The sequence below is a fragment of the Acipenser ruthenus genome, chromosome 41 (genome assembly GCF_902713425.1).
Source record: "Acipenser ruthenus chromosome 41, fAciRut3.2 maternal haplotype, whole genome shotgun sequence".
Taxonomy (NCBI): Eukaryota; Metazoa; Chordata; class Actinopteri; order Acipenseriformes; family Acipenseridae; genus Acipenser; species Acipenser ruthenus.
Window position 1 is genome coordinate 6,961,225 of NC_081229.1, and position 23,305 is coordinate 6,984,529.

General features: G+C 41.5%; 1 protein-coding gene across 3 annotated transcripts in view; it reads left to right on the forward strand.

The window, feature by feature from the left end:
* The first annotated feature begins 13,206 nt into the window (after positions 1–13,206).
* The window catches only part of LOC131709111 (retinoic acid receptor RXR-beta-A), a 49,880-nt gene continuing 39,781 nt past the window's right edge, over positions 13,207–23,305 (forward strand). The window contains exon 1 of one of the 3 annotated variants that reach the window (XM_059011044.1): positions 13,207–13,786. In XM_059011044.1, coding sequence (XP_058867027.1) covers positions 13,771–13,786 — 16 coding nt within the window. In that variant the 5' untranslated portion in view covers positions 13,207–13,770. The remainder of the gene's footprint in view (positions 13,787–23,305) is intronic. The other 2 variants (XM_059011043.1, XM_059011045.1) reach the window with 2 other exon arrangements.

Here is a 23,305-nt window from a genome sequence, read left to right on the forward strand (position 1 = left end):
TCTTATTTATGCCACTCAAAGAAAGTGCTGCCATCTGAAGCGGGGGGGGGGGGGGGGGGGGGGCTTTTAAAGGGGTGCTCCATTTGTGGGGGTTAGTACACAAATACATAAGTTTTCAGTCATAAACTGTCACATATATAACTAAAGACAATGAAAAAAATGTTCAGGTAATGTAAAATAGTGAGGTGGTTAGTACACAAATACAGAGTGAGTGAGGGGGTTAGTACACAAATACAGAGTGAGTGAGGGGGTTAGTACACAAATACAGAGTGAGTGAGGGGGTTAGTACACAAATACAGAGTGAGTGAGGGGGTTAGTACACAAATACAGAGTGAGTGAGGGGGTTAGTACACAAATACAGAGTGAGTGAGGGGGTTAGTACACAAATACAGAGTGAGTGAGGGGGTTAGTACACAAATACAGAGTGAGTGAGGGGGTTAGTACACAAATACAGAGTGAGTGAGGGGGTTAGTACACAAATACAGAGTGAGTGAGGGGGTTAGTACACAAATACAGAGTGAGTGAGGGGGTTAGTACACAAATACAGAGGAGAGAGTGAGGGGGTTAGTACACAAATACAGAGTGAGTGAGGGGGTTAGTACACAAATACAGAGTGAGTGAGGGGGTTAGTACACAAATACAGAGTGAGTGAGGGGGTTAGTACACAAATACAGAGTGAGTGAGGGGGTTAGTACACAAATACAGAGTGAGTGAGGGGGTTAGTACACAAATACAGAGTGAGTGAGGGGGTTAGTACACAAATACAGAGTGAGTGAGGGGGTTAGTACACAAATACAGAGTGAGTGAGGGGGTTAGTACACAAATACAGAGTGAGTGAGGGGGTTAGTACACAAATACAGAGGAGAGAGTGAGGGGGTTAGTACACAAATACAGAGGAGAGAGTGAGGGGGTTAGTACACAAATACAGAGTGAGTGAGGGGGTTAGTACACAAATACAGAGGAGAGAGTGAGGGGGTTAGTACACAAATACAGAGGAGAAGTGAGGGTTTGTACACAAATGGGGGAGCAGACACACAGAGATCTGAAACACAGGGAAAGGGGAGCAGTGATAATGTTGTTAGTGTGAACAAGGGTAAGAAAATAGATTTATAAACCTTGGCTGACACTCTTAAAATGGGGACCAGCAGTCTTATTGTTGGTGCTGATAATAGGTAGGAAAATGATCAATTTCAGTCTCACCTCTCTGTGTTTCTGATTTGCTGTGTAAACCGGTTGAATTTGTTCTTTGTTTTGTTTCTGTGTGATCCTGTTATTACAAACTCCCAAGCTGCCAATCTCATTCTCTTATTTTGTATTAAAAAAAAAGATGCTGAGTATTTTCTTTGTTTTATTAGTTTTTTGTCTGTTTCTCGCCAGATTGTGAAACTGTGACTCCTAAAAAATAAATTCCTTTCAAATAAAAAAAGTTCCCTGTTAGAGTTTGAACACCAGAAATGAGAGCAAAGGGAAAAGGTCAAAGTAAGAAGGGGATCTCAGCAGTGCCTAGAATCCCTGCATCTTCCTTGTCTCAGCAGTGCTAGAATCCCTGCATCTTCCTTGTCTCAGCAGTGCTAGAATCCCTGCATCTTCCTTGTCTCAGCAGTGCTAGAATCCCTGCATCTTCCTTGTCCGGCACGTCCTTTCATTTGCTTTATACAGGTCTCAAATGTGCAGTTTCAAAAGAAACACACAGTTATAGCAAATGTACATTGTAGGAACAATTATATAATACATATCATTTAGAGTTTTGTTTAACTTGATTAGTTTCAATGAACATATTATGTAAGTTTAAAGGTAGAGGAATTACTGTGAACACACACACAGCGCAGACAAGAAGTTGAAATCAATAGCAGCAGTTTATTGAAATACAGAAATATAAAAGAAACCTTCAAAAGAAGTCTTCAAAAGTACACTTTAACACATCACAGCTCACAGCTCTCCCTCTACAGGAACTGCAAGGAATACAGGCTGCTAACTTCTAACAGCTTCCCTCATTCTAACAGACAATCCCTGAGCTGAAATACACTGTACCCTAAACATCACTAATCTAACAGACAATCCCTGAGCTGAAATACACTGTACCCTAAACATAACTTATCTAACAGAGTCCCTGTGAGCTGAAATACACTGTACCCTAAACATCACTAATCTAACAGACAATCCCTGAGCTGAAATACACTGTACCCTAAACATCACTTTTCTAACAGACAATCCCTGAGCTGAAATACACTGTACCCTAAACATCACTTATCTAACAGACAATCCCTGAGCTGAAATACACTGTACCCTAAACATCACTTATCTAACAGAGTCCCTGTGAGCTGAAATACACTGTACCCTAAACATCACTTATCTAACACAGTCCCTGAGCTGAAATACACTGTACCCTAAACATCACTAATCTAACAGACAATCCCTGAGCTGAAATACACTGTACCCTAAACATCACTTATCTAACAGACAATCCCTGAGCTGAAATACACTGTACCCTAAACATCACTTATCTAACAGACAATCCCTGAGCTGAAATACACTGTACCCTAAACATCACTTATCTAACAGACAATCCCTGAGCTGAAATACACTGTACCCTAAACATCACTTATCTAACAGACAATCCCTGAGCTGAAATACACTGTACCCTAAACATCACTTATCTAACAGACAATCCCTGAGCTGAAATACACTGTACCCTAAACATCACTAATCTAACAGACAGTCCCTGAGCTGAAATACACTGTACCCTAAACATCACTAATCTAACAGACAGTCCCTGAGCTGAAATACACTGTACCCTAAACATAACTTATCTAACAGACAATCCCTGAGCTGAAATACACTGTACCCTAAACATAACTTATCTAACACAGTCCCTGAGCTGAAATACACTGTACCCTAAACATCACTTATTTAACACAGTCTGTGAGCTGAAATACACTGTACCCTAAACATCACTTATCTGACAGATGCAAGGTGTGTTACTAATAATCAATTGAGCAATTCTATCTGAATGTATTTTACAATTACATTATTTAGTTCCATGTGGGGAAATGTAACTGGAATTCTATTCAACCGTTCCTGGCGACTATATTTGTTGAATTGTCTAAGCCAAAGTCTTCCTCAGCAATGAATCTTCAATCCCTGATGGGATCAACAGCACAGTCCTTATGCGTTGTCTGCATCAACGGCACAGTCCTTATGAGTTGTCCGCATCAACAGCAGAGTCCTTATGCGTTGTCTGCATCAACGGCACAGTCCTTATGCGTTGTCCGCATCAATAGCACAGTCCTTATGCGTTGTCTGCATCAACGGCACAGTCCTTATGCGTTGTCCGCATCAACAGCAGAGTCCTTATGCGTTGTCCGTCCGTTCAACCTTCATCCACGCAGGTGGCCTGGCACAGTCCTTGAAGCTGTGTTGCAATAGACTCGCACGGGTTTGTCTGAAAATAGTCTCTGTTGCTTTACAGCAAGAGTGGTTCTCACCGAGGCCGGGCTCTCAGACTGTAGCTTCTCCAGGCTGCCTGGCTGAAACCCTCTCCCTCAAACTCTCTTAGGGAGTGCTAAGCTTTGTTAGCAGATTTACAGTATCCACGTTAGAATTCCATGTTCAGCACAAAAATAGATTTTCACGTTTAGTCTTTATAGTAATAACAAGGTCCGATTCCGATCACCAGACTTAATGCTTGCAACATTTTAACTGCCGTTCTCAGCATTCAGCTCTTTGTCAGTTCTCCTTTTTGCACAATAAGTATTGTCCATTGGTATCAGTCTGCAGGCCTCCTGGGTCTCCTTTCCTGTAACGCTATTCCAAACTTGTGTTGGAATTGCAAGAGAAGGTGTAAGTATAGACGCAGTGCAAATAACATGCAAATGCAAAATTCAAATTGCATTGAGGACAGCAATTATTTTGCACTGCACCCTATGTAAGCTTAAGAGCAATGCAAATTAAACAACACACACAAATAATGATCTGCAATTATGATAATGCGGGTCTTTGCAAGAGTTTAGGAGTACAGAGGGCAGTCGCTGTATGACGTTTGTGGAGCATGAAAATACAAACCAAAAAAAAATAAATGTCAGAGGAAGGACAGCAAAGTCCTCTTGGCGCACGGAAAAAGAAAAACGTTTTCTGAGAACGAGCCGAGAGTCCTTACGGCTGAGGTTACTCAGCATGAAACGGACTTGTTTGGAAAAGTGCAAAGAAGAGCGACCAGAATTATCCCGGGTTTAAAAGGCATGTCATATGCAGACAAGCTAAAATAATTGAATCTATTCAGTCTTGACAAAGAAGACTACGCGGTGATCTGATTCAAGCTTTCAAAATTCTAAAAGGTGTTGACAATGTCGACCCAGGGGACTTTTTTGACCTGAAAAAAGAAACAAGGACCAGGGGTCACAAATGGAGATTAGATAAAGGGGCATTCAGAACAGAAAATAGGAGGCACTTTTTTACACAAAGAATTGTGAGGGTCTGGAACCAACTCCCCAGTAATGTTGTTGAAGATGACACCCCGGGATCCTTCAAGAAGCTGCTTGATGAGATTCTGGGATCAATAAGCTACTAACAACCAAACGAGCAAGATGGGCTGAATGGCCTCCTCTCGTTTGTAAACTTTCTTATGTTCTTATGTTCTTCTTATGTTCTTGGGCCAACTTTGACCATATTAGGAGGGGCGCGTAGTTGCACGTACCCGGAACGACTCCATTGCAATCAGCTGCGGCACGGTCCTCTATTGGAGAAACCATGGCGACGGGTTGATTGCAGGGAGGGTTTTGTGGGTACAAAGGGGAAGCCGCTGCACTGACGAACGTAACCAGACGGCCGGAGCTTTTAGCAGTTTGTTTTGTTACGTTTGTGTTTTGTGTTGCAGAGAGGGATTGAGCGCCGCGGGGGTGCGGCTGTGGAACCCACAGACACACCGGAGCACTTCCCTGCACTCTCACCACGGCCTGTTTCACCGCTGTGTGCTCTGAGGACGCCAGAGCAACCCGATTCACTGGACTATTATTTCTGTTGTTTATTTTCGGGTCTGCAAAGCCCGCCGTGTACCCCCCGATACCATCGTTGGTAGAGGGGCGGCTCTTTGTGTTTATTTATAAAATAAAGCACAGATTTTTTGGACAATCACTTCATTACCACCTACTACTTGCACCTGACGACAGAGGGTCAGCAATTGCTTAAGTGCAAGGCACAATCCTTCCATCACATTCTACTATTTGCGCCCGCTTAGTATCCAGATCCTGCCCTTGTCTATGCTCTTTTCTTTATCTGAATGCATTTCAATATAATAGATGGATTAATGATGGCAAAGTGTAAATTTGATAGCAGGTGCAGAACGCCAGGTGAACACCATTCTTTACGTACACTTTAAGCGGCCGGTAAAATCAGACTTTACAGCTGCTAAACACGACTCACAGCAGCATTGTGGGGGTTTTGCACGTATCCTTCCATCTACCCCATAGAAAGGTCATTTTTAATTCATTACTTTATTGATTGCATTTATATAACGCTTTTTATACAAAAGTATTGCAAAGCACTGTACAGTACATAGCAGAAAAAAGAACAAATCACAATACATTTGTATAGCGTGTCACACATACAACTGCCACAGTCAGACCATTTAAATAAATAACAGTACACACATAATACAAAAGCAGCAATTTTAAAGTTACATTAAAACCCACTGAGATAAGAAAGTCATTTTATAAAAGTGCATTTTTAGTCTTGACTTGAAAACTGTAACAGTCCTAGCTTCCCTGACAAACGAAGGCAGAGCATTCTATAATTCAGGAGCTCTACAAGAAAAAGCCCTCCCTCCTCCCGTGTTGCTTTTGTTGATCCTAGGAATAACCAGCAGCCCTGCATCCTGTGATCTCAGAGTGCGGTTTGAAAGATACAGGATCAGTAACTCCTGCAAATAACTAGGTGCTAATTCATTCAGGGCCTTGGAAGTTAACAGCAACATCTTAAAATCAGTGCTTTACTGCACAGGTAGCCAGTGTAAAGAGGCCAAAACAGGGGTAATATGTTCACTTTTCCTGGTTTTAATCAGAATTCTAGCGGCAGTGTTCTGAACAAGCTGCAAGTGGGATACCACACGTTTTGGGACACCAGAAAAAAGTGCATTACAATAATCAATTCTAGATGAAACAAAGGCATGCATTAGTCTCTCGGCATCAAATACAGAAATAATTAAGAACATAAGAAAGTTTACAAATGAGAGGAGGCCATTCAGCCCATCTTGCTCGTTTGGTTGTTAGTAGCTTATTGATCCCAGAATCTCATCAAGCAGCTTCTTGAAGGATCCCAGGGTGTCAGGCTTCAACAACATTACTGGGGAGTTGGTTCCAACTCCCACAATTCTCTGTGTAAAAAAGTGCCTCCTATTTTCTGTTCTAATGTTTGGCTATATTTCTAAAATGGTAAAGTAGGATGGAATGGTCTACAGTATGAAAGACAGCATTTACAGTGCCTTGCGAAAGTATTCGGCCCCCTTGAACTTTGCGACCTTTTGCCACATTTCAGGCTTCAAACATAAAGATATGAAACTGTAATTGTTTGTGAAGAATCAACAACAAGTGGGACACAATCATGAAGTGGAACGAAATTTATTGGATATTTCAAACTTTTTTAACAAATAAAAAACTGAAAAATTGGGCGTGCAAAATTATTCAGCCCCCTTAAGTTAATACTTTGTAGCGCCACCTTTTGCTGCGATTACAGCTGTAAGTCGCTTGGGGTATGTCTCTATCAGTTTTGCACATCAAGAGACTGAAATTTTTGCCCATTCCTCCTTGCAAAACAGCTCGAGCTCAGTGAGGTTGGATGGAGAGCATTTGTGAACAGCAGTTTTCAGTTCTTTCCACAGATTCTCGATTGGATTCAGGTCTGGACTTTGACTTGGCCATTCTAACACCTGGATATGTTTATTTGTGAACCATTCCATTGTAGATTTTGCTTTATGTTTTGGATCATTGTCTTGTTGGAAGACAAATCTCCGTCCCAGTCTCAGGTCTTTTGCAGACTCCATCAGGTTTTCTTCCAGAATGGTCCTGTATTTGGCTCCATCCATCTTCCCATCAATTTTAACCATCTTCCCTGTCCCTGCTGAAGAAAAGCAGGCCCAAACCATGATGCTGCCACCACCATGTTTGACAGTGGGGATGGTGTGTTCAGGGTGATGAGCTGTGTTGCTTTTACGCCAAACATAACGTTTTGCATTGTTGCCAAAAAGTTCGATTTTGGTTTCATCTGACCAGAGCACCTTCTTCCACATGTTTGGTGTGTCTCCCAGGTGGCTTGTGGCAAACTGTAAACGACACTTTTTATGGATATCTTTAAGAAATGGCTTTCTTCTTGCCACTCTTCCATAAAGGCCAGATTTGTGCAGTATACGACTGATTGTTGTCCTATGGACAGAGTCTCCCACCTCAGCTGTAGATCTCTGCAGTTCATCCAGAGTGATCATGGGCCTCTTGGCTGCATCTCTGATCAGTCTTCTCCTTGTATGAGCTGAAAGTTTAGAGGGACGGCCAGGTCTTGGTAGATTTGCAGTGGTCTGATACTCCTTCCATTTCAATATTATCGCTTGCACAGTGCTCCTTGGGATGTTTAAAGCTTGGGAAATCTTTTTGTATCCAAATCCGGCTTTAAACTTCTCCACAACAGTATCTCGGACCTGCCTGGTGTGTTCCTTGTTCTTCATGATGCTCTCTGCGCTTTAAACGGACCTCTGAGACTATCACAGTGCAGGTGCATTTATACGGAGACTTGATTACACACAGGTGGATTCTATTTATCATCATTAGTCATTTAGGTCAACATTGGATCATTCAGAGATCCTCACTGAACTTCTGGAGAGAGTTTGCTGCACTGAAAGTAAAGGGGCTGAATAATTTTGCACGCCCAATTTTTCAGTTTTTTATTTGTTAAAAAAGTTTGAAATATCCAATAAATTTCGTTCCACTTCATGATTGTGTCCCACTTGTTGTTGATTCTTCACCAAAAATTACAGTTTCATATCTTTATGTTTGAAGCCTGAAATGTGGCAAAAGGTCGCAAAGTTCAAGGGGGCCGAATACTTTCGCAAGGCACTGTATATCTAGGTAAACAGGAAAAGCAGGAATTTTATAGATGATATTATTATTATTATTATTATTATTATTATTAATGACAACAGACTGGTAGAGGGCGCTAATCATCTAAAGATATAGATGGAATGCGCTCTAATATATATATATATATATATATATATATATATATATATATATATATATATATATATATATATATATATATATATACAGTGCCTTGCAAAAGTATTCAGACCCCTGACCAATTCTCTCATATTACTGAATTACAAATGGTACATTGAAATTTCATTCTGTTTGATATTTTATTTTAAAACACTGAAACTCAAAATCAATTATTGTAAGGTGACATTGGTTTTATGTTGGGAAATATTTTTAAGAAAAATAAAAAACTGAAATATCTTGCTTACATAAGTATTCAACCCCCACGCATTAATATTTGGTTGAGCCACCTTTCGCTGCAATAACAGCTTTAAGTCTTTTGGGGTAAGTATGTACCAGCTTTGCACACAGTGTTGGAGTGATTTTGGCCCATTCTTCTTGGCAGATTTGCTCCAGGTTGTTCAGGTTGGTTGGATGACGCTTGTGGACCGCAATTTTCAAATAGTGCCACAGATTCTCAATGGGATTGAGATCAGGACTTTGACTGGGCCACTGTAGGACATTCACCTTTTTGTTCTTGAGCCACTCCAATGTTATTATTATTATTATTATTATTATTTATTTCTTATCAGACGCCCTTATCCAGGGCGACTTACAATCGTAAACAAATACATTTCAAGTGTTACAATACAAGTAATACAATAAGAGCAAGAAATACAATAACTTTTGTTCAAGCAAAGTACAAGTGTGATAAACCACAATTCAATAATACAGCAGATAATAGTGATGGTTACATCAGGATATGATTAAATAGTGATAGTTACATCAGGATATGATTAAATACAAAGTACTACAGGTTAAACACTTGGCAGATTACAGTATTCTGAAGTACAGGATTAAATGCAGTAAAATAGGGTGCAGATAAGAGCAAAATTAGGCACAGTTAAATGAAGGGTGATAGTGTCCCAGGATACAAACAGAGGAGTTCTACAGGTGCTGTTTGAAGAGGTGAGTCTTAAGGAGGCGCCGGAATGTGGTCAGGGACTGGGCAGTCCTGACATCTGTAGGAAGGTCATTCCACCACTGCGGAGCAAGGGTGGAGAAGGAGCGGGCTCTGGAGGCAGGGGAGCGTAGCGGAGGTAGAGCTAGTCTTCTAGTGCAGGCGGAGCGGAGAGGTCGAGTGGGGGTGTAGGGAGAGATGAGGGTCTGGAGGTAGCTGGGTGCAGTCTGGTCAAGGCATCTGTAGGCTAGTACAAGAGTCTTGAACTGGATGCGAGCGGTGATCGGGAGCCAGTGGAGCGAGCGGAGTAGTGGAGTAGCGTGGGCGAAGCAAGGCAGAGAGAACACCAGGCGGGCAGCAGAGTTCTGGATGAGCTGGAGCGGACGGGTGGCGGACGCAGGGAGGCCAGCCAGGAGGGAGTTGCAGTAGTCTAGGCGGGAGAGTACCAGGGCCTGGACGCATAGTTGGTGAGGAAGGGTCGGATTCTTCGGATGTTGCTCAGGAAGAATCGGCAAGTGCGTGCCAGAGTGGAGATGTGCTGGGAATAAGAGAGGCAGGGGTCCAGGGTGACTTGTGTTGCTTTGGCCTTGTGCTTGGGATCATTGTCCTGCTGAAAGGTGAATTTCCTCAAAAGCTTCAGTTTTTTAGCGGACTGAAGCAGGTTCTTTTGCAGTATTTCCCTGTATTTTGCTCCATCCATTCTTCCTTCAATTTTAACAAGATGCCCAGTCCCTGCTGATGAGAAGCATCCCCACAGCATGATGCTGCCACCACCATACTTCACTGTAGGGATGGTGTGTCTTGAGGCATGGGCAGTGTTAGGTTTGCGCCACACATAGCGCTTTGAGTTTTGGCCAAAAAGCTCTATCTTGATCTCATCTGACCACAAAACCTTTTCCCACATCGCAGCTGGGTCACTCTCATGCTTTCTGGCAAACTCCAGACGTGCTTTCAGATGGTACTTTTTGAGTAACGGCTTCTTTCTTGCCACCCTCCCATACAGGCCAGTGTTTTGCAGAGCTCTTGATATGGTTGACTGGTGCACCATTACTCCACTCCCAGCCAAAGAACTCTGTAGCTCCTTCAGAGTGATTTGTTGGCCTCTCTGTGGCTTCTCTCACAAGTCTCCTTCTTGTTTGAGCGCTGAGTTTTGAGGGGCGGCCTTTTCTTGGCAGTGCCTGGGTGGTGTGATGCAGCTTCCACTTCCTGATTATTGATCCAACTGTGCTCACTGGGATATCCAAACACTTGCATATTATTTTGTACACTTTCCCTAATCTATACATTTGTTTTACTTTATCTCTAACTTCTGTAGAATGCTCTTTGGTCTTCATTTTCCTTCAGATTCACAGCCTGACCAGCGATCCTTCAACAGTGGGTTTTTTATCCAGAAAATGTGACAGCAACTTTAATGGTTCACAGGTGGAGGCCAATGTTAAGGTAATTGTGTCCTCGTTAGGGCAATTTCTTTCATCGGTGTAAACTGGGAGCTTCCACAGCACAGGGATTGAATACTTATGCAAGCAAGATATTTCAGTTTTTTTATTTTTCTTAAAAATATTTCCCAGCATAAAACCAATGTCACCTTAGAATAATTGATTTTGAGTTTCAGTGTTTTAAAATAAAATATCAAACAGAATGAAATTTCAATGTAATTCAGTAATATGAGAGAATTGGTCAGGGGTCTGAATACTTTTGCAAGGCACTGTATATATATATATATATATATATATAGTGGTTTGCAGAAGTATTCACTTCTGCAAACCACCCCCCTGCAAAGTTTTCACATTTTGTTGGCACCTGAGCATAATCCACGACGCTTTCAAATTACATGTAGAATTTACACAAACTACTCCACTTTGATAAAGTTAAAAAAATGCATATAGAATATAAATGAGAAAGATTTACAGAGAAAAACAGATTAATCTCAGTTGCATAAGTATTCAACCCCTTTGCTACTGCAGCCCTAAATCAGCTCAGGTGCAAATGATTTGTTTGTCACAAAATTAGTGAAATGGTTTCAGCCTGTGTGTACTCAGAGTGGTTTAACTTGTAGATAATTTCTCTCAGGTATATAAAGACTTTCAAGCTGCAACTCACATAGTGATCTAACAAAGCAACCAGGAGCTTTCAAACAAGTCAGGGATAAAGTGGTAGAGAGGCACAGAGCAGGAGAAGGGTACAAGAAAATTTCAAAGGCGCTGATTATCCCTCTCAGCACAGTGAAGTCCATCATTAAGAAGTGGAAGATGCATCATACCACCCAGACACTACCCAGATCAGGTCGCCCTCCCAAACTGAGCAGCCGGGCAAGCAGGAAACTGGTTCGGGATGTCACTCTGAAGCCAACAATGACTTTGAGAGATCTGCAAAGTTCTGTGTCTGAGATGGGAGTCAGTGTTCACACATCAACAATAAGATGGTCCCTACACAAAGCTGGCCTGTATGGATGGGTGGCAAGAAAGAAGCCATTACTCAAAAAGCCTCATCTTAAAGCACGTATGGAGTTTGCGAAAAAGCATGTAGATGATACTGCAGACATGTGGAAAAAGGTTTTGTGGTCAGACGAGACAAAAAATGAACTTTTCAGTCTAAATTCCAAGCGTTATGTCTGGCGCAAGCCCAACACTGCACATCACCCAGTCAACACCATCCCAACTGACAAGCATGGTGGTGGCGGCATCATGTTATGGGGAGGCTTCTCTTCAGCAGGGACTGGGAAGCTTGTCAGGATAGAGGGGAGAATGGATGGTGCAAAGTACAGACGAATCCTTGAGTAAAACCTCCCCACCTACATCCTCACCCATCCCTCCCCACCTACATCCACACCCATCCCTCCCCTACATCCTCACCCATCCCTCCCCACCTACATCCTCACCCATCCCTCCCCACCTACATCCTCACCCATCCCTCCCCTACATCCCCACCCATCCCTCCCCACGTACATCCACACCCATCCCTCCCCACGTACATCCACACCCATCCCTCCCCACGTACATCCACGCCCATCCCTCCCCACGTACATCCACGCCCATCCCTCCCCACCTATATCCTCACCCATGTACCGTGAACACTGTGGTAACAGCACACTGTGAACACTGTGGTAACAGCACCGTGAACACTGGTAACAGCACCGTGAACACTGTGGTAACAGCACACCATGAACACTGTGGTAACAGCACCGTGAACACTGTGGTAACAGCACAGTGAACACTGGTAACAGCACACCGTGAACACTGTGGTAACAGCACCGTGGACACTGTGGTAACAGCACACCGTGAACACTGTGGTAACAGCACACCGTGAACACTGTGGTAACAGCGCACCGTGAACACTGTGGTAACAGCACCGTGAACAAAAGGAACCAAATGAACCTTTGCTTCGTGACACTGTTTGCCTCGAGGGTCTAGACTGAAGCCCATCATTCCCATCACTAATATACATACATCCCATATTGGAAATACATGAATTCTGCATTTCTCAATTTATTATTATGATATTATTACACTGAAATGTTCCTACAAGCAGAACATCTATATAGTGATTGTTTAAATCATACATTCTCAGTATAACTGAGAACATTTATACTGCTTAATAATGTCTATCAAAAATATATTACGCGCCATTACCTTCTCTGTAAACTAATAGTGTAGTTGTATGTAATGTCATGTCTGTATTATATATAGTTCTGTTTCATTTCTCTAATGCCTCGACCTTAAAGACATTGGGTTGTGCAGATCGACCACTAGGTGGCACGAAGCGCTTCATGTGATTGATGAACTTTTAGGCGAACCGATAGTTCAAAGGGTTCAGTGATTCACGAAGCTTCACTTTTCTCATCACTACTGTTTTTTATTTTTTTTAAATGGCGAATCCACTAAAAACTGCTACAATTATCAGGGGATAACAATTACAATAATAAACATCTGATTGTGTTTGCTTTCTGATGGGCTTGCGTTGTTTCCTGTTGTGATATGTACACTGTTTGATAGGAAACTGTGTGTTTTATGTGGTCGCCATTCTGTATCCGAGCTGTATGCTCGATGCGGACTCCGCTGAGCCAAAATGTCTTCAGTTTCACAGCCTCCGCAAACAGCGGCTTCCTGTGAATGGGAACTCGGTTAAAAAAGACTAAATAAACAGGCCTTACCTGATTCCTGTATATCATACTCGCCGACAACGCGTTATAAATCATATTTACCTCGCTAAAAAACAATTATATATCTGATAAACTCTTTGGAAACGGGCACACCTTTGCTTAGATCATACTTTATTGATGCAACTAATATATTTAATTTGTATTTTGCGGAGTGGGTTTGCTGGGAACGAGGTACGTCTGGCTTAGCGAGATCGAGCTAGAGAGAGCGAGAGTGTTTAGTTGGGCCGGTTCGGCCGGGGACGTTTTTGCAGCCAAGGTTTCGGTCGAGTTTTAATTTAAATAGTTTTATTTCACCTTATTGTCGTGCTACGCAAATCCTCGGGCAGGGCAGGCGGATAAGTGTTTAGAGGCGTCTGGCTTTTCAGGCGCCTGTTCAGAGGCCCGAGTTGTTTCACCCGGCGGTCTGGCTAAACGGGATGGGCGACAGTCGAGGTAAGAAGAGATTAAAATAAAAACGCTGTAATACTGAACTGCAAGTGGTGAGAGTGGAGACTGTGAATACATGGGGGTTACTTACAAATACATAAAAATGCGTTTGAAAATGCGGGAGTGGGGCTTTTAATAGAAGTACATTACTGTGGTCCTGAATATACGTGGTTTATTATTATTATTAATAATAATAATAATAATAATAATAATACACAATACACATGCAGACATCATCAGTGCTTGCACGGGTTGTTGTTGGTGTGTAAATCTATGCTTTAGTCACAGCGGGGTTTTATTTAAATGGGGATTTTGATCATAAAACGAGCTGTGCATCCGACCAGATTGTACCCAAGATGCTACATTAAGGGTTTCGATATGGTAAAAGTCTTAGTGGAAAGGCATTTTTTTCTCCACTGTACATACAGTACAACATATGTCGTGTTTAGTACTGTAACGGTAACGGTATGTCATACATATGCAGATAAATACACGCTTTTTGCAGTGTTTGATACAAACTAATGTAAGATATATACTTTTCAATTGGGCAATTGCAGTTCATCTTTGTGTGTGTTAATATATGTATTTTATATATGTATATACATGTCATTGTTTTGTTTAAATTATTCAGCAAAAAAAAACGTAAGGGTTTTAAGAGTGTAGATTGAGTCTTGGATAAACAGTAATTAACATTCTGACAGAGATCTGTGTAGATAAAAAGCGTTTTTTTATGTTGACAAAGTATTTTAATTTTGAAATAGTTTATTTTTTAATATGTGTTTGCATTCATTGTCGTGGTACTTTTCATGTTTGGTGTTGGTGGAAGTTTCTGGTAGATTATCGGTGATGTGTCAATACATCAATGTGACCTATATACAGCTGCGCACATGCAGAGATGCGAGTCAGACAAGCAGACAGGCTCCTCCACAGACCTGCAGATTCCAGTACACTCGATATCTTGGATACATGTATGATAGACCAGCCGACACCCTGAGGAGCCTCAGCTGGGTTTTATTACAGCCTCGGGGAACCCCCTGATTGCATCAGCGACGTGTGCTTGGCGATCTCGGGGTCACCCCTGAACAAGCAGGTGCTGTGATCAGGGGGTTCTCCAGTGTGTAAAACACTGGAATGAAACCCAGCTGTGACTAATCAGGGGGGAAGTTCATCTTTTTGAAGCTTAAGAAAATGATGTTAAAGGTTTTTGGGTAAAAGTTTTTATGTTACACAAGGAAACACGTGACTTGGTGTTTTGATTTGTCATGTTTTGTTTTTTTCGCCACAATTCTATTTAAAGTCTAATTCCTTCATGTCTTCCATAGTTTTAGCCTTTCAGGGCCAGTAGCAGACAGTGTTGACAAGCCAGTTTATCTCCATTCCCCTGCAAGGAAGCTAATTTTTCTAGCTATAGGAACACAGCCCAATAGAATAGAACAGGCATGCTCCAGCACTACCTGTGTGTCACTGTGAGCCCAATAGACTAGAACAGGCATGCTCCAGCACTACCTGTGTGTCACTGTGAGCCCAATAGAATAGAACAGGCACGCTTCAGCACTACCTGTGTGTCACTGTGAGCCCAATAGAACAGGCACGCTCCAGCACTACCTGTGTGTCACTGTGAGCCCAATAGAATAGAACAGGCATGCTCTAGCACTACCAGTGTGTCACTGTGAGCCCAATAGACTAGAACAGGCATGCTCCAGCACTACCTGTGTGTCACTGTGAGCCCAATAGAACAGGCATGCTCCAGCACTACCTGTGTGTCACTGTGAGCCCAATAGAATAGAACAGGCATGCTCCAGCACTACCTGTGTGTCACTGTGAGCCCAATAGAATAGAACAGGCACGCTCCAGCACTACCTGTGTGTCACTGTGAGCCCAATAGAACAGGCATGCTCCAGCACTACCTGTGTGTCACTGTGAGCCCAATAGAATAGAACAGGCATGCTCTAGCACTACCTGTGTGTCACTGTGAGCCCAATAGAATAGAACAGGCATGCTCCAGCACTACCTGTGTGTCACTGTGAGCCCAATAGAACAGGCATGCTCCAGCACTACCTGTGTGTCACTGTGAGCCCAATAGAATAGAACAGGCACGCTCCAGCACTACCTGTGTGTCACTGTGAGCCCAATAGAACAGGCATGCTCCAGCACTACCTGTGTGTCACTGTGAGCCCAATAGAACAGGCATGCTCCAGCACTACCTGTGTGTCACTGTGAGCCCAATAGAATAGAACAGGCATGCTCCAGCACTACCTGTGTGTCACTGTGAGCCCAATAGAACAGGCACGCTCCAGCTACGACTTGCAGCAGTAGTGTCGGAGATTAGAAATGAGGTTTTGGAGGAGTCATGTAGGAATGCAGAGATGATGGCCATGCTCTAAAGTAGCTCTGCTAACCCACCATTGATTTTGCAAAATCCTACAGCGTTGTTTCTTTTAAGTATTACAAAAAACTACAGATATATGAAAACCTGGATCATTTTTCTGTAAGCAGTAGACTGTTAATCCATAATGACAAGCTCTACATCAAACTTTTTCAAGGGTCCTGCCAAAAGAACATGAACAAGCCCTCCTTCTGAGCCCGATATCACCAGCAACGGCAGCAACCCAGACATCGAACCTAAAGGAACTGGTAACCGAAATGAGCAAAATGAATGCTAGACTAAAGGCGGTTGCTAATGATGTCTAGACAATTAAAGAAATAACTGCTCAACTCAAGACATCAGTGGACACGATAAAACAAAGGCTTGACCAGGCTGAGGAGCAAGTCTCAGGGGTAGAGGATACAAACACATGCCTTGTGAATGATGATACATGACGCTTGCCTTGTGAATGGTGACACATGACACACGCCTTGTGAGTGATACACTCAACACTCGAAACAGCTTGATACACTGGAGCCGGTGTTGAAGATCTCGAGAACCGGAGCCGCCGCAGTAAGATCAGACTGATTGGTTTGAAGGAAGGCAGAGAAGCTGGAGGGATGATTAAGTATGTGCAGCGCATTATATCAGAAGCTCTGGGTGTTGATCTCAACCACGAATTTGAAATCGAGCGAGAGCACACCGATCTCTAGCACCGAGGCCCAATGATGAGCAACCCCCAGGACCCATCATTATGAGGTTCCTGAGGGTCATAACAAGGGAGAAAGTGCTTGCAGCTGTGAGAAACAGGTGGAGTGGTCTGGGAGGGATGCAGGCTTTCCTTTTTCCTGACATGTCCAGGGAAAGAAGCTTCACGATCTACATGTAAAATACTCCTTGTCTTATCCTGCCACTCTGCGGTTTACGTGGAAGTGAAATAGTGAACGGTTCCACGACCCGGCTGACCTGAAAGATTTATTCAAGAACTGCCATGGATAGAATTCACTGTAGGTGTTGAGCCACACAACGGACCTACCTCGCACAATTAATATCTTGAGTGAGGAGTTGGTGCTGATGGACAATTTCTCTGTCACTTTAATATTGCATCCCAATTGTTTGTTTGTTTGTTAGGTAGGATAGAAAATTAATACAGGTCTGTAGTATATACATAAGGATATACAGTGGTTTGCAGAAGTATTCACCCCCTACCAATAATGTCAGATTTTGTTGAATTGCAAATAATTTATGCACAGTTTTTCAAACAAACTTCTTTTTTATTCAGAGCTGTAGTGGTTAAACAGAACACTGTTATATGAGAAGGAGGTTAAATGTCAGCAAAACTTGCAAAGAAAATGTGCAAAATGAAATTTACTGGCTGCATCAGTATTCAGCCCCTTAAGTCAGTACTTGGTAGAAGCACCTTTCTCAGCAATTACTGCTATGAGTCTTTTTGGATAGGTCTCTACTAGCTTTCTACAGTAGAATGGGCAAAAATTTCAGCATTCTTCATGGGAAAAGTGCTCCAGTTCTGATAAGTTTGTTGGGGATCGTCGATGGACTGCAATCTTCAAGTCTCACCATAAATTTTCGATTGGATTCAAGTCAGGACTTTGACTGGGTCACTCAAGAACATGAATTCACTTCTTGTTCAACCACTCCAGTGTGGCTTTGGCATGCCGCCACCATGCTTGTCAGTTGTGATGGTGTTGACTGGGTGATGTGCAGTGTTGGGCTTGCGCCAGACATAACGCTTGGAATTTAGATCAAAAAGTTCAATTTTTGTCTCGTCTGACCACAAAACCTTTTTCCACATGTCTGCAGTATCATCTACATGCTTTTTCGCAAACTCCATACGTGCTTTAAGATGAGGCTTTTTGAGTAATGGCTTCTTTCTTGCCACCCATCCATACAGGCCAGCTTTGTGTAGGGACCAGCTTATTGTTGATGTGTGAACACTGACTCCCATCTCAGACACAGAACTTTGCAGATCTCTCAAAGTCATTGTTGGCTTCAGAGTGACATCCCGAACCAGTTTCCTGCTTGCCCGGCTGCTCAGTTTGGGAGGGCGACCTGATCTGGGTAGTGTCTGGGTGGTATGATGCACCTTCCACTTCTTAATGATGGACTTCACTGTGCTGAGAGGGATAATCAGCGCCTTTGAAATTTTCTTGTACCCTTCTCCTGCTCTGTGCCTCTCTACCACTTTATCCCTGGCTTGTTTTAAAGCTCCTTGGTCTTCATGGTTGCTTTGTTGGATCACTATGTGAGTTGCAGCTTGAAAGTCTTTATATACCTGAGGTAAATTATCTACAAGTCAAACCACTCTGATTACACACAGGCTGAAACCATTTCACTAATTTTGTCACCTTTCAAAGAAATCATTTGCACCTGAGCTGATTTAGGGCTGCAGTAGCAAAGGGGTTGAATACTTCTGCAACTGAGATTAATCTGTTTTTCTCTGTAAATCTTACTTATTTATATTCTGTACGCATTTTTAAAAACTTTTTATCAAAGTGGAGTAGTTTGTGTAGATTCTACATGTAAATAGAAAGCGTCGTGGAGTACGCTCAGGTGCCAACAAAATGTGAAAACTTTGCAGGGGAATGAATACTTCTGCAAACCACTGTATGTTGTTAAGTCTCGCACATTAATGCATTACTTCTGAATGTTCTAATTCACAACGCATAATGACAGGACGAAATTGATGTTTTAAGCTTTGTTTTATGGGGGTCAGTGGTAATGCATATCTCTGTACATGTGCATGAAAGAATGTTGGTTTGTGTGCACGGGTATGTATAGGCGTGTGTGCAGGTGTATTTTAGCACAAGTGCACAGGTTTCCAGTGTGTGCATGTAATGGTGTATCTCTTCATGTTGATAATATAGATGTAACTTGTTTGCGCTGTTTTATCTGATGTGTGATAGAAGCATGGGGGTGGGGAGGGGCTGTAATGAGTAGCTGCCAGCACGCTTACCATGGACCGAAGTACGTGTACGTTTCCCCTGAAAGGAAAGCGGAAAAACGAAGAAAGGCTTTTATGTGCCTTTCTGTTTGGTATTTGCTTATGCAGCGCGTATTTGTTTTAGTTTTTAGTGTTTTTTCAGACCGTAATGTTTATTTTTGTTTATGGTCCTGTTCAGTCTACAATAATGTTGTACAAATTAGGCTTTTACATACAAATATGATAGGGCAAATTTACGAAGACCTCTGTATGTTTAGAATTGGCAAAATTCTCTTCCTTCCTTCTTAAAAAATAATCTAATATATCCAATTTGATAACAAGGAAAAAATACCATGATGGAAAGGCAAGTGCAATTCCTGCTAACCCCCAATGAAATGACACACAGATCTGTCAAATTTATGACTTGGAATATTAATGGCTGTAGTAACCCTATAAAGAGAGAGTTTTATCTTGCCTGAAAACAAAACGGGTGGATATTGCTTTCTTACAAGAAACTGTAATGAAGTACTCAAATTAAAAAAGGGACTGGATTGGGCAGGTATTTCTCAGCTCCTTCAATAGCAAAAAAAAAGGTGTGGTAATTTTAGTACGTAAATTAATCTCGCTATGCTAAAACAATATAAGGACAATGAAGGTTGTATATGCCAGGTCTGAAAGCTGGCATATACAATTAATTCAGGAAACAATGTTCACATTACACACAATGTATATACAGGTAACGTACACCCACAAAAAACAAAACGTGCACAAATCCGCATACACACATACTGTGATTATCGATCTGTTTAAATAGGCACAGTACTAAAGATGATTAAAGACAAGGGCTCTTTATTTTAGAAGAAATCTAAATTCCCTTTTTAAGAAGTTCAAGTCAAATGGAAATGCATGTTCAAACTTATGTACGGTACAAATCTCTTCTTCCTCCTCCTCCTCCTCTTCTGTTGATGTCACACTAACCATCTTTTCTTTGTCTTTGGTACAGGCAGTGGGGGGAGGCAGGGTATTATCACACTAAATAGAATGCTATAAAGTACTGTGTTACCCAGGAAAGGGAATTGACGCTTGGGTACAGACGCGCTGGTGTGGCGCTGTCTACCACGTCAAAATAAAAGCGAAGCACTTGTGTGTCCAGACCTTTAGGGTGTTGAAAGGCATGGTGCAAACATAGATACACAGTATGAAATGTAGGCATTAATGAATGAATTAGCTCTGCGTTTGCCTTCACTTTGAAACTTTTTACTTTTTACTCACCAGCTGTATAGTTGGCTCATCGATCGGAGTGCCTCTCGTGGCGACACGTTCTGTCAAAATTGAGCTACACCAGTATTACACTGAAAGTCTTAAATAGAGTGCATACAATCTACGATAATAACTTTTACACGATAATAACCTTTACACTTTTCCAGGCTCTTGCATAAACATTAACGTGATTTCTACAGTAAGTAGTCCTACTTTTAATTTAATACAAATTAAAGCTAGTGAGCCGTGTATTGCAGTGTTTTGTGGCAGACTGCAACACCAGCCAAAAAGGGAAGCTTCTCCAGATTTCCTGTAGCAGCTCATGCTAATCTCCTAAAGAAGTGGTATGTGGGTTTGTGCTAATCTGTATTAATAAAATCAATAAGAAATATCCAAAACCATTTGTGTATGTAAATGTAATTTGTAGACCAGAAGTGTTTTTTGTTTCAACAATACTCCATTTGATAAGTAATTTCAATTTTTTTTTTTTTTTTTTTTTTTTTTTTTTTTTTTTAAATACCTGTAATTTGATATTTATGTACTGGACTTTTACTTTCAAGCTACATTGTTCAAGTAAATGCCAATACATTATGTATTGTTTTGTATTTATTTTAATCAAGTAACAGTTAACAGAATTGAAAAAACATTAAAAACGAAAGAAAAAATAATGCAGCTGTGACAGAGTCGAGTTGCGGGCCGGGGTGGTATCGGCTGGGAAGGAGACTCGGAGACAAGGAAGCTGCAGTTAAATAAATCAACACGTTGAACAAACAAAAACACTGCTCACAAAGCTAAATAAAAAGGTTTAACAAAACAAGTAACAAACACAATAAACAGGAACAAAATAACCGGCTCAAGGGCCAGAACAAAAGGTTTAAACAAAATACAAAAAACACAGGCTGGGCATTCGCCTTCACTACTAACAAAACGTTTCCAAAATAATAACAGCAACACAGCACAAACACTCGCCAAAACTCCTCCCCAAACAAAGGATTGTTCCCTTTTTTATACCATGTGGCTGGAGTCTAATTATCATCAATGATTCAACATGTATTTTGGCAGGATAGGAAATTCCTGCCAACCACCACCAAATCACCACAAAGCAATATTATTTACTGCCACAACAACTTAATGTAGAAATCGCATTAATGTAACAAACGACCTTCTGAAAACTGTAAAATCAACAGTGTTCAAAATTGTGCGTTCTCTGACTCTGCAGTTCATGAGAAGGTATGCAAACTCCGAATCGTGGAAGACTAAAAATAAATGTAAGGACTGGTGGTTCCATGAAGAGTTTTCGAAACTTAAAATTGGTCTTGTTTTTTTAAAAATGGAACACATGGGAAAAATAGAAAACAAAACAGAGCTTATGGCTTACCTTTCTGCATTCAAATTTACTACGACTCAACACTGCTGCTTTTGTCTTGAATTTAGAAATTGCTTCACGTTCTTCTCTTCTGGCTCACTTGGTATTATGGTATCTATATCATGTGACTTTTTTTTTTTTGTGCCTGAAATATAATTTCTGTTTCATTGGTGTCTGATTCTGTCTTTCACCACTTTTCTGTGTGCAATAAATTATTGCAAAACCAAACAGTTCCCTTAAATATGTGAACTTTACTTTGAAATCTACTGTGTGCTAAGACAAGCTTGTATTTTTAAGATTCTAATATAAATAAATAATTTTGTAATTACTTTTCATAGACACACATAACTTTTACTTGCTCTTTTAAATCTTGACGCCTAAAATCATGAAAAAAAATGAACAAAGTTATGCAAAATGTCGGGATATAGTCAACTGGCATAAATCTTAAGCCATGCCAATATCTAAATTATGTCCAAGTACAGTAACTATGGAAATTTAAACAGATCCCAGGTGGCGTGTAATATCTGGGAATTCTGCTTTCCCTGGATCTCAGTGAAATTATTAATATTAACATTACCCCATTACTACAGAAAATGAAAAACGATCTGGATAAGTGGAAGACAAATAAACTTACCCTATGGGTAAAGATAAATACTGTGGCGTGCAGGGGTGAAGGCAGCAGCAGGGCTGGGAGGTGATGTAATCACTCATGAAGACATGAGTCCGATATACGCTCCTTGCAAAGGAGCCGTATGTTGTACAACCGGGTTCTCGCCCACCCTCCGCCTGTGTGTGGATTGCCTAGTCCTGTGTGATGCGCCTGCCTGCGTTAACCGAGATCGCTACAATATTATTAAAATAATGGTTGCCCCACAATTTTAACTATATTTCCATGATGATACCACTAAACATACCACCCTCAACATTTAAGCATTTTACTCGATTGATTACAAATTATTTGGGAGGGGAAGAGACCCAGGATTACTGTAGCAAAATTATTTGCACCAAGGTGTAGGGGAGGCCTGGCTCTCCCTGACACAGAACTATATACACACGTGCTCAAATTTGTTGGTACCCCTCCACAAAAAACGAAGAATGCGCAATTTTCTCTGAAATAACTTGAAACTGACAAAAGTAATTGGCATCCACCATTGTTTATTCCATATTTAATAGAAATCAGACTTTGCTTTTTATTTTTTATTCAACATAATATCGTAAATAATAAAACAAATGAAAATGGCATGGACAAAAATGATGGGACCGCTAACCTAATATTTTGTTGCACAACCTTTAGAGGCAATCACTGCAATCAAACGTTTTCTGTAGCTCTCAATGAGACTTCTGCACCTGTTAACAGGTAGTTTGGCCCACTCTTCCTGAGCAAACTGCTCCAGCTGTCTCAGGTTTGATGGGTGCCTTCTCCAGACTGCAAGTTTCAGCTCTTTCCATAGATGTTCGATAGGATTCAGATCAGGACTCATAGAAGGCCACTTCAGAATAGTCCAATGTTTTGTTCTTATCCATTCTTGGGTGCTTTTAGCTGTGTGTTTTGGGTCATTATCCTGTTGGAGGACCCATGACCTGCGACTGAGA